Source organism: Anabrus simplex, chromosome 1, assembly GCF_040414725.1.
Source record: "Anabrus simplex isolate iqAnaSimp1 chromosome 1, ASM4041472v1, whole genome shotgun sequence".
Classification (NCBI taxonomy): Eukaryota; Metazoa; Arthropoda; class Insecta; order Orthoptera; family Tettigoniidae; genus Anabrus; species Anabrus simplex.
This window is the reverse complement of record NC_090265.1, coordinates 456,436,825-456,449,895: the sequence shown is the minus strand read 5'-3', so window position 1 is coordinate 456,449,895 and position 13,071 is coordinate 456,436,825. Positions and strand designations below refer to the sequence as shown.

At 39.8% G+C, this 13,071-nt stretch overlaps 1 protein-coding gene across 1 annotated transcript in view; it reads left to right on the top strand.

The window, feature by feature from the left end:
• Positions 1–1,045: 1,045 nt before the first annotated feature.
• Positions 1,046–13,071, top strand: part of LOC136867292 (chymotrypsin-C) — a 60,156-nt gene continuing 48,130 nt past the window's right edge. The window contains exons 1-3 of the mRNA XM_067144446.2: positions 1,046–1,178; positions 7,332–7,417; positions 12,629–12,756. Coding sequence (XP_067000547.2) covers positions 1,058–1,178; positions 7,332–7,417; positions 12,629–12,756 — 335 coding nt within the window. The 5' untranslated portion in view covers positions 1,046–1,057. The remainder of the gene's footprint in view (positions 1,179–7,331; positions 7,418–12,628; positions 12,757–13,071) is intronic.

Genomic DNA, 13,071 nt, shown 5'->3' with positions numbered 1-13,071 from the left:
GTGATGGAGAGTTAAAAAAGGTTAACTGTTATATTAGTGTGAGATGTAGCTCGTGGGGAAAGATTTTATATAGCAATGTAAGATAGTATTTAGAATTTATGTGACATGCATGTGGACTCTCGGGTGGATGAAAGCCTCGATACGGCCTGTATATCACGAAGGAAGTTCTCTGAATAACTGGAAATGATATGACGGGTCAGTTTTTGGAAGCTTGACATGTCGGATTTGTTTCTAAGGAAACGTATAATCTCATTATTGTCACAAAAACGTATTAATATATGAGAAAGTGGCAGCTTCTCATACATCCGACACATAGTAGTCACTGATCATTGAGCGTGATGCACCATCTCCAGGACTGAGGTAGAAACATTACTACAGTATTTGGTATCCTTAAAGGAAAAAGTATCCAGAACAGAATGCGAGGGAAGAAGTTTCACAGCCCAATTCAACAATCCTCCGGAAGGAAACAATATAATATACGAGAGAAACTGAGTTCTATTTTCTTACGACCCTATTCCTTAGTGTAATATACCTATAATTTTAAGTTCTGGTAGGAAATAATGGAATTGGGAGAAGCCTTCATTCTGCTCCATAATCGCAACACATTCGGTGCACAGTCAACAATAAGACACGACAGAAACATACTATTGTTGAACAGGTCGCTTACTGTGCAGTCCGCATTCAGTTCATATAAGAAGGATAAGAAAAGTTGTCGCTATTCCCCGTTCACCCAGCACGCGTCCGTAAGGATTCCGGGGGCGATCAAGCGTGCTGACTCTCTGGATGGTTGCCACGGGTGATGGCGGGGAGGGGCCATCACTACGGGGAAGCCTGCTGCGATCGCAGTTGGTACTACCCCACTGTACTTGTTAATATCGTCGGAGTGACAGCCGAACTCGACACGAGGCACTGCTCCTCAGAACAGGGGTTTTCTCTGTTTGGGGATTCAGTCCCTCGTGTCGGAAACGACTGAAACTTCGGAAATATTAACAAATACGCGGGAAGAGGTGCGCGTCCGAAAGGATTCCGGGGGCGACAAAGCGCATCGACTTACTGGATGGTCGCCACGGGTGATGGCGGGGAGGAGCCATCACCTCTGCGAAAGCTTCCTGCGTTAGGTCAAGGAGGCATGGTGGAGAAGTTCTACCCACTATCTGACAAGAAAGAAGAAACGTGCGGTGAGTCGACAAAATGACGCATGTTCAGTTGATGTGAAGAGTTTCAATTGTAGATTGTTGGTATCAATGGATGGTAATAAAATCTATGTATGGATAATTTCGTATATCCCTATGATATTTGCTAAATGAAATTCATCATCACTGTTCTTAACTGCAGTATTTTTTAATATTCAATCAAATAAAGAAGGCTAAATGTATTTACACTGATGGGTTATTGAAAAGCACACAACCATAGTGTTAACGGGAGATTTAAGACAATACACACCTCCCATAATTTCAGAAATCAATTGGGAGATGGTATTGATTATTTTAATCTTAATTTTCGATACATGCAGTGTACAAAAATGATTATAGTATAATTGAAAAAACGTGCACTAAAAGCACAAAGAAAGAATAACCTGTCCGGAAATGTAATGAATAAAAATTTAATACAAGTATTTGTGAGTAACTGAGAAGTTGAACAGAAAAAAGAATGGCCTGAAAAGTGTGTTATAAATATTATTGTAAGAAATTGAACTTCTCGGACATGCTATCGAGGAAACATGGCACCCGCCCCAAAGAGGTCAGCACAGTAGTTATCCTCAATCCCTCCATATGTCCGACTCCTGAAATGAATATTAATATTGACTCTCGAAAGAAAAACAAAAATCGTGCAGACTAATAGAACTATTACGATAAAATTATTATATGCTATATCTATAATCTACGTACCTAACTGTTCTACTCTTCAACGGAGTTATATTTTCCAGTATATACATAAAATGAATGTATGTTTGTATGTCACAAATGGACTCAAAACTTACTAGACCGAACTGTCACAATGTTTTCTTAACACTCTTGGGAAGGTTTAGGAATTAATTTGAACGAAATCCGAGGGGTAGTATTTTTGTAATGAGTAATTTTATGTAATTAATTTAATTGCAAACTCGCACCAAGATCGGATCGACTTGATCGACAGACTGTCGCTAGGCGACAGCAATTTACGCTAAATGAAATGAAATGGCGTATGGCTTTTAGTGCCGGGAGTGTCCGAAGACACATTTGGCTCGCCAGGTGCAGGTCTTATGATTTGGCTCCCGTTGGCGACCTGCGCGTCGTGATGAGGATGCAATGATGATGACGACAACACATACACCCAGCTCCAGTGCCAGCGAAATTAACCAATGATGGTTAAAATTCCCGACCCTGCCGGGTATCGAACCCGAGGCCCCTGTGATCAAATGGCTAATCATTTAAGCCATGGAACCGGACAGTTTACGCTATATCATGATAGTCCGGTGAGAAATGCTGTACATAGGAGGATGGGAACAAGCCACCAAGCTTTATAAAGCACATTTCTTGCTAGGCGGATCATAACCGTGCCTGTTATTTGGAAATAGCAGCCCAATATGCGGCGATGGAGATGTACTGTACTTTCATGTCATAAGACCAGCTTTGATAGGTCTGCCCAGTTTGAAGAATATAGCTGCGTATTAGATGTGAAAAAGTGAGGGTAATTGTAGCCTATCTCAAAACTGAAGGTCACAGGCGTGAAAATTGGTGCTTGGAATCTCCGTTAAAAAACGAACGATGTATTCTTTTGTTTTAGGAAAATCCACTTAAGGGGGTGCGTGAAAAGAACTGAAAAAGAAGTTGAATTCTTTTTATGAGGATACGCATATCTCAAAAAATGAAGATGTTATAGACGTGAAAATTGGTACTGGAATATCCTTTGAAAATAAAGACACACGCATATTCTTTTTTTCGGAAGATCCACTTAAGGAATGGGAGGAGGGGTGTGAAGAAAATGAAGACTGGGTTGAATTATTTTTATGGGGAAACTTATAAAACTGATATTACAGATATGGAAATTGTTATTTGGAATTTCCTAAAAGAATGTTTTATTTTTCGACTTGAGAGTGGGCTGTTTCTCACATGGACAGTTCCATGTCACAAGATCCAATGCCACACGCGGCTTTCAAAAAGTTACTGGGGTAAATGAACCTCACTTTTCCGGTAAGTTTTTGTGCCTTAAGAAGTTTCAGAAAATCTCTTAGTGCAGTAGCGAGGAATGATTACTTTTATCAAAGTACGAAATCCACGCGAGCAAAGCCGCGGGTAACAGCTAGTATAAATATAGTTAAAAACGACCGATATTAGTGTAGAATCCATAGTTTTGAGGAATACTGGAGCAATTTGAATCAAACTTGATACACATATGACTTATTATCAGAAGACTTTCCGTGTAGTGTTATGACACCCCTACCACCCTTAGTGGTGGGAGTGAGATTTAAGGATAATACAAAATAGTGTCGAATCCATAGTTTTCGGGCTCACTGAGATGAATAGTGACACTCCGGATTTTTTTAAAGTTCAGCCCCTTTGGTATACAGCTTGAGAAAATGTAAAAACGAAATTGTCCAAAATTACCAAGATAATGGAAGTACACATATTCCTGCGTAGTTATCAACCAAAATTGATACATATGTGACTTGCTATCTGGAAAATATACTGTGGAGGTAAGACATCCCTAAAACCACTGAGGTAGGGGGTGAAATATAAATATAACTAAAAACGATCAATAAAAGTTTCGAATCCATAGTTTTCGGGACTACTGGACCGATTTCAACCAAACTTGGTACACTTACGACTTTCTATCAGGAGATAAACCGCGTGGGGTTTTGACAATCTTATCAGTTATAGAGGTAGGAGTTGGAGTGGGTGAGATATAAAAATAATCGAAAATAGTGCCGAATTTATAGTTCTGGGGGTTGCTGAAATGAATAGTGACACTCCGAATGTCGTTAAATCCAAGTTGAGCCTGATCGGCAGGGAGTGAGAAGAGGTGAAGGAAAGAAAATGTCCATTGCGACCGAGATTATGGATGTTTGCATGTATGTTGCAACATAGCTGTCAACTACACCTCGTATAAATATTACCTACTATCTGTAAAAAATACTATGGGGGCGAGACACCCCTAGAACCCATAGGGAAGAGGTTGAAATGTAATTATAACAGAAAAAGATCAATATTAGTGTTGAATCCATCGTTGTAGGGACTACGGGAGTGACTTCAACCAAACTTGGTACACTTAAGACTTACTATCAAGAGACAAACTGCGTGGAGGTATGACAACCGTATCACCCGTCGGGGGGAGAGGGGGTGAGATAAAAATGATCGAAAAGTGTCGAATCCATACTTTTTAGGGTCGCTGAGATGGATAGTGGCATTCCGATTTTTTTTAAAGTGCAAGTTCAGACTCCTTTTGCATAGGTTGTGAGAAAAGATGGAAAAGATCTCCAAAATTACCGAGATAATGGACGTATGTGTGTATATTCCATTATAGCTCTCTACCAAAATTGAAACAAGTATGACTATCTGGAATAAAATACTGCGGTAGTAAGAGACCCGTTGCGACCTAAGGTAGGAGTGAATTGTAAAAGTAATCGAAACGACCGATATTTGAGTGAAGTCCATAGTTTACGGCGTTGCTGAGATGAACTGTGACACTCTGGATGTCGTTTAGGACAATTTTCAGTCCCAATCAGCATGGGGATGAGAAGTGGTGAAAAGGAAAATGTCCAAAATGACCAAAATTACGCATGTATGTGAGTTTCTTCTAGCATAGCCCTCATAGAGTATTGGTACACATATGACTTACTATTTGAAAAAATACTGTTGCAGAAAACACCCCTAGCACTCCCAGATGAGGGGGTGAAATATAAAAACAAATGAAAACGACTGATATCATGGATATGTTTGGGTATGTTCCAGAATAGCTCTCAACGAAACTTTGTACACATATGACTTAGCTTACTATCCGAAAAATAAAAATACGGAGGTCGAGTCATAAGTCATGGCAAATATTTTGTTTTCTCGCGAACAGGAGACAACACGGAAAATCTAAGATATGCATTTGAAAACGTACGGTATGTACTTGCGTATGATGCCACTAGATGTTGTGTGTAAACAACCGTGTGAGTCTAAGCATGCCCCCAAGTTCAGTGAGTGAGAGCGTCACAAAATGGAAGTCAACAAGCAGGGGCAACGATCGTATATGAAAATAGCAGTTCTCTGCGGCAGAAATGCACGTCAATGCCATGCAGAGCTGCGGGAAGCATTAGGTGTGTGATTATGATCTGATCCCCAAAGTCAAGAGGCCATTACGTGGACAACGGTTTGCTAACAAAGAGGACATCGTAACAGCATTTCGGAGAAAGGTGTCATGTTAGAGATACACATGCAGCGAATGGTATTCAGCGCCTGCCCACCGCTGGCAACGCACAGTGGAAACCTTGGGTAAGGTCTGTAAACAGTGGAGACCTGTCCCTTGTACGTAGTGTTGTGTATTTGCTGCCTCTACCATAATAAAATAAGGTTTACCAATGACCTGTGTTCTGTCACTTTCCTACGAGAATCTCCTGAAGTCAGAATTTGTCTTCAGGCACTATACATAAGTACATGCCCTATATTTCCAAATGCATATCTTAGTTTTTCCGTGCTGTCTCCTGTTCGCGAGAAAAAATATAGTTGCCAAGAATTATGACTCGAACCTCGTAAAAAACCATGAAAATGAAACATCCCAAGTTCCGCTAAGGTGGGGGGATGAGAAGGGTAACATGTAAAAAATAATGTAAAAAATCCTATATTAGTGTCGAACCCATTATTTATGAGACGAATTGTGACGCTCTGGATGCCTTTTAAGTCCACGTTCAGCCTCCATTGAGAAGGGAGGCTGAGATGGTCCAAAAAGTAAATAGTCTAAAATAACCGAGATCAGCGTTGAATGCACTGCTTTTGGGGTCGCAAAGCTGATTGGTGACAATATCAATGACAAATGAAATCGTGTACAACGTATTTATAGTGCGGTGGGTAAATAAATATAGTTATCACAGATTATTTTTTGACATGATCAGATACTTCCCAGTCAATTTGAGCTTCCATAAGGTTAAATAAAAATGTACTCGAAAATTAAATAAAACTTGAAATCAGACACTTCTAAATAACTCTAAAACTAAACAATAGTTTGTAAAATATCAGTCAAGGTGTCACACATGAATTCTATAAAAATTCTCTTCACACTGGTAATACAAATCTTAAAGGTAAACATTCAAAAACTATCCGGGCAACACCTGGCACTACCCTCCCCCATGACACTACAGCCCTTGAAGGACCTTGGCCTACCAAGCGACCGCTGGTCAACCCGAAGGCCTGCAGATTACGAGGTGTCGTGTGGTCAGCACGACGAATTCTGTCGGCCGTTATTCTTGGCTTTCGAGACCGGGGGCACTATCACCGTCAGATAGCTCCTCAATTCTAATCACGTAGGCTGAGTGGACCTCGAACCAGCACTCAGGTCCAGGTAAAAATCCCTGACCTGGCTAGGAATCGAACCCGAGGCCTCCGGGTAAGAGGCAGGCACGCTACCCTACACCACGGGGCTGGCTGCCAGGTATACAGTTAGTTTGAAATAAAAATTCATTAATGAGTTTAACTGATTTTCATTCATATCAATGAACTTTGATAAAAAATATTATGATTTTAGGACACCGTCACACTCGCTTCACTTTCAGTGTCAGAATACGTTTACGTATCTCTCCATACGTGAATCACTGCCAATATAACTCGTAAATGAGAAGGAAACTTCATGCCCAGTGAGTGCTTCACAACATTCCAGATACATCTACATTTCAGTACTCAGCACCCAGCCTACCAAGCTCTTAGCTATATATTAAATGAACACCCGCGCTTATTTTAGGAAGCATAATTTTAACTTTTAACTCCAACTTCAGATAGTTCTCCAGCTGCAGAATGCCCACACAAATATTTCCTGTAAAGAAATCTACGAAACAAAGAATTTCAATTTTGTATTCATTCACATCCAACAATATTTCGGAAAATATTAGCCAAATATGTACGACATGTAAATTGTAAATATAGAGTATGTACTGTGTCATCTGGAAGTATTCCTCACAATTCGAAAAATATATCTGTCACCTAGCAATTCAAAGACAAAGGAAACAGAAAATATAATGCTCTCCGACCAACTTAGAATTTCAACAAGTATTGTACTTACTAACAACTGAATAATTAGATTTTGAACGATACATCTACCTGTCTTCAATGTTCTGTAATGTTGAGCAAGATAATAACTCCATATCTTTTGTCTTGCAGCATGTGAGCGGTATAAACAATATTATATTGATAACACCGGAAGAAGAATGGATCGTGCCGCAATAGAGGATGAATTTTCATACGTTGTAAGTAAGCAGTTCTGATAATTATAATACCTTCCTTTCTATCACATTTATTTTTATCTACGTCAAAACAGCCATTTGTTGGTCATGATTCTTGTCGCATTACTCATACATGATTCATCATTATATGAAATATATATATATATGAGTAATGCGAACGACAAGAACCATTCTTGAAGAATGATAATTATAATCTACATGATTCATCATTATATGAAATATACTTATATATATATATATGTATGAGTAATGCGAACGACAAGAATCATGACCAACAAATGGCTGTTTTTGACGTAGATAAGAAATAAATGTGATAGAAAGGAAGGTATTAAAATTAGAAGTATTAGGCAGTACCATATGGCTAATAAAACAGGCATAAGGGAGTTTTTAAAAAGTAACTATGATCGGTGGAAAACGGTAAATAAAAATGTAAATAGACTCTTGGATGTGTTTAAAGCAATTGTTGAGAAATGTGAAAACATGTTTGGACCTTTAAAGGTGATAAGGAATGGAAAGAAAGTCAATCAATCAATACTGATCTGCATTTAGGGCAGTCGTCCAGGTGGCAGATTCCCTATCTGTTGTTTTCCTAGCCTTTTCCTAAATGATTTCAAAGAAATTGGAAATTTATTGAACATCTCCCTTGGTAAGTTATTCCATTCCCTAAATCCCCTTCCTATAAATGAATATTTGCCCCAATTTGTCCTCTTGAATTCCAACTTTATCTTCATATTGTGATCTTTCCTGCTTTTATAAACGCCACTCAAACTTATTCGTCTACTAATGTCATTCCACGCCATCTCTCCGCTGACAGCTCGGAACATACCACTTAGTCGAGCAGCTCTTCTTCTTTCTCTCAATTCTTCCCAGCCCAAACTTTGCAACATTTTTTTAACGCTACTCTTTTGTAGGAAATCACCCAGAACAAATCGAGCTGCTTTTCTTTGGATTTTTTCCAGTTCTTGAATCAGGTAATTCTGGTGAGGGTCCCATACACTGGAACCATACTCTAGTTGGAGTCTTACCAGAGACTTATATGCCCTCTCCTTTACATCCTTACTACAACCCCTAAACACCCTCATAACCATGTGCAGTGATCTGTACCCTTTATTTACAATCCCATTTATGTGATTACCCCAATGAAGATCTTTCCTTATATTAACACCTAGATACGTACAATGATCCCCAAAAGGAACTTTCACCCCATCAACGCAGTAATTAAAACTGAGAGGACTTTTCCTATTTGTGAAACTCACAACCTGACTTTTAACCCCGTTTATCAACATACCATAGCCTGCTGTCCATCTCACAACATTTTCGAGGTCACGTTGCAGTTGCTCACAATCTCACAAAGACCCATTATATTATAACAGAGAAGTGAAGGGACTAAGAAGGATGTGCACGTTGGAAAGAAATAGAGTTAGAAAAGGTTGTGGAAGTAAGGAGAAATTGTAGTAATCTGCTAGGAAATATAATCTATCAAAGAAGTCAACTAAGGTTAACATGATGGCAAGCATAATTAGCGGTCATACAAATTTTAGTGAAAAATGGAAGGGTATGTATGGGAACTTTAAGGCAGAAACAGGTTCCAAGAAGGACATTCCAGGAATCATTAATGAACAAGGGGAGTGTGTGTGCGAGGATCTACAAAAGGCAGAAGTAGTATGTAAAGATTGTTGGTTACAACGATAATGTTCAGATGGAGGAGGTGACTAATACTAAAGAAGTATTAAAGTTTACCTATGATAAAAAGGACAAAAGTTGAGAACTAGAAAAGCAGCTGGAATTGATAATGTTTCGTGGGATATACTAAAGACAATGGGTTGGGATATAGTACCAGTGGAGGCTTGTGACTAAGTTTTCAGTAGGTTCACAGTAACATTTTTGTTCACGTCTCAAATGTACCAAAGTAGAGTGCAAAGCAGTACAAAATACTTAAATCATTTCACTAAAAGTTCCCAGTACGGTTCCTTCTCCACTCATAATATGGCAGAACCCTTACAACCGCGGATGCACTTTCCCGACACTATTCTGTGAGTGTACAACAAAACTAAAATTACGACTGCCGGGCTGAGTGGCTCAGACGGTTGTAGCGCTGGCCTTTTGACCCCATCTTGGGAGGTTCGATACTCGCTCAGTCCGGGGTGGTATTTGAAAATGCTCAAATACGTCAGCCTCGTTTGGTAGATTGACTAGAACGTAAAAGAACTCCTGCGTGATTAAATTCTGACACCTCGGCGTCTACAAAAATCGTAAAAGTAGTTAGTGGGACTTAATAATAATAATGTTATTATTATTATTATTAGTAGTAGTAGTAGTAGTAGTAGTAGTATAAAAGTACGACTACTCTGTTTTTATTCCGTACCCTGATGCTTGGCCTCTTAGAGACCAACCCCACCGCCCGAATGCAGATCTGAAAAGCCGCAGTGAAGTCGTGGCCACTGCTAGCTAAAACTTTTTTTTTTGTTGCTATTTGCTTTACGTCGCACCGACACAGGTAGGTCTTATTGCGACGATGGGATAGGAAAGGCCTAGGAAGTGGAAAGAAGCGGCCGTGGCCTTAATTAAGGTACAGCCCCGGCATTTGCCTGGTGTGAAAATGGGAAACCACGGAAAACCATCTTCAGGGCTGCCGACAGTGGGGCTCGAACCCACTATCTCCCGATTACTGGATACTGGCCGCACTTAAGCGACTGCAGCTATCGAGCTCGGTGTTAGCCGAAACTGCTCATCTCGTTATTAGCTCGTTATTAGTAAAATTCACAGTAACTTTGCTACAATGCTATATTGTATCGAATATTACATAGCACGAAGTTCATCTAGGTATGACAATAAGCATAAAAATCATGCGTACCGGTGCCATATTTAACGGTACTTAAATTAAAATTCTCCACCCACAATGTAAAGCAAACTTCTTCCCGCGATTACCTGTTCGGAATTACCTACTGGCGAAATCTTCCGGCGATGTAATGCAATATTAACTTCTGGGAACTGTGGCCAAGCAGTAACAGGGGAGGTGGCGGACCCTTGTGGTCAGCCGTAATACTATCTCTGGTTTGAGGGTGGTTAAGACGGAAAGGCACATACCTTACCGTGCTCCTCGCTCATGGGGATGCTCTGTACATAAACCATGGCATCATCTGCATGCGCATGCGTATATTCTTCAGGCTCGTAGCACAACCTCCAGTGTGCTTCATGTATTGTCAGTCGAAACGAACAACTGTCAGTGTAACGGAGCTTCTACATAAGTCGAATGCTTGTGATCGATTGATGAAATAAGGTCGAAACGAGGGAAACAATTTTGAACTATCCATGAATGCGTGAATATACATTAGAATTTGGTGTCCACGTGTTCATGTGCCACTGCATAGTACCATATATGAAGTACTTACTTGATTATTGTTTGTAAAAAGGAGTTATACCAAATGAATGGAGAGTTGCTATAGTAGCACCTGTTTATAAAGGAAAGGGTGATAGACATAAAGCTGAAAATTACAGGCCTGTCAGTTTGATATGCATTGCATGTAAGCTTTGGGAAAGCATTCTTTGTGATTAAATGACATGTTTGCGAAATTAATAACTGGTTCGATAGAAGCCAGTTCGGGCTTAAGAAAGGTTATTCCACTGAAGCTCAACTTGTAGGATTCCAGCAAGGTATAGCAGATATCCTGGATTCAGGAGGTCAAATGGACTGTATCATGCTTGACCTATCTAAGGCACTTGATAGGGTAGATCATGGGAGACTACTGGCAAAAATGAGTGCAATTGGACTAGACAAAAGAGTGTCTGAATGGGTGGCTATATTTCTAGAAAATAGAACTCAGTGAATTAGAGAGTTGGAACTTTATCTGACCCTGTAATAATTAAGAGAGGAATTCCTCAAGGCAGTATCATTGGATCTTTATGTTTTCTTATATATATATTAATGATATGAGTAAAGAAGTGGAATCAGAGATAATACTTTTTGCAGTTGATGTTATTCTGTACATAGTAATAAATAAAGTTACAAGATTGTGAGCAAATGCAACGTAACCTCGATAATGTTGTGAGATGGACAGCAGGCAATGGTATGTTAATAAACGGGGTTAAAAGTCAGGTTGTGAGTTTCACAAATAGGAAAAGTCCTCTCAGTTTTAATTACTGCGTTGATGGGGTGAAAGTTCCGTTTGGGAATCATTATGAGTACCTAGGTGTTAATATAAGGGGAAGATCTACATTGGGGTAATCATATAAATATGATTGTAAATAAAGGGTACAGATCTCTACACTTGGTTATAAGGGTATTTATGGGTTGCAGTAAGAATGTAAAGGATTACTTGATTCAAGAACTGGAAAAAATCCTAAGAAAAGCAGATCGATTTATTCTGGGCGATTTCCGACAAAAGAGTAGCGTTACAAAAATGTTGCAAAGTTTAGGCTGGGAAGACTTGGGAGAAAGGAGACGAGCTGCTCGATTAATTGGTACGTTTCGAGCTGTCATTGGAGAGATGGCGTGGAATGACATCCGTAGACGAATAAGTTTGAGTGGTGTCTTTAAAAGTACGAAATATCACAATATGAAGATAAAACTTGAACTGAAGAGGACAAATTGGGGCAAATAGTCGTTTATAGGAAGGGAAGTTAAGGATTTGTATAACTTACCAAAGGAGATGTTCAATAAATTTCCATTTTCTTCGTAATCAACATTTCTTGGCTAATTAATACATGGAGGTGTATCTACACTTTGCTCTTAAAGAGTGTCCTTTTATGCATTTAGATCGAGTTTAAAATATATTATTCACCACAAATTGCCTTAAACAGTGGGGCGTGATTCGTTCACTGGCTGAACTGCTGGCTTCTCCGCAACTCATCTCAGATAGAATGAAACATTCCAGATGGAGAAGACTGCAACAATTGTATTCACTTGTTTTCTTCTTCATTGCATGTTCTAATATCGTGAGATTGTGATTTAGTTACCGAGTGAGTTGGCTACCTGGTATGGGCTGCCTAGATGTAAGCTTCAATTGGGGAGATGGTGGGTTGGAATGCAACCATCGGCATCCCTGAAAATGGTTTCCAGAGGTGTACGATTTTCATACCAGACTAATGCTGGAGGTGTGCCGTAATAAAGGTCACGCCGGTTTTCTTCCCCTTCTTAGTCCTCTCCGACTCTATGGTCGCCCAGAAACATTTGAGCTTTTGTGACGTTAAAAAATGTCATCTATCTATTTACAGGCTGCATTGGGATTTATTCAGAAGAACAGCTTAGCGAGTAAACCGAAAGTAGCATGGCTCTGTGGTGGAGCCCTAATTAGTGCGAAGTACGTGCTCACTACAGCGCACTGCGTCACTGATCCCAAGAAGTAAGTACGAAAGTTCCATAAGCAAGTTTTTACCTAGGCACACAGTTCACAGAAACCAAAATGTAATTACATGTAACTAAGTGCTTACTTCTGCATATTGTGTCACTAATTCCAGGAAGTAAGTGCTTGCTCAGGCACATTGCTTTACAGAACCGATAGTTAAATATAGTTAACTGCAGTGAGCCTCCCTGACTAAGGCGGCAGTGCGCCGGACTCTCACCGTTGGATTCCGTGGTTTAAATCCTGGTCACTCCATGTGAGATTTATGTTGGACAAAGCGGAGGCAGGACAGGGTTTTTTCCGGGTACTCCGGTT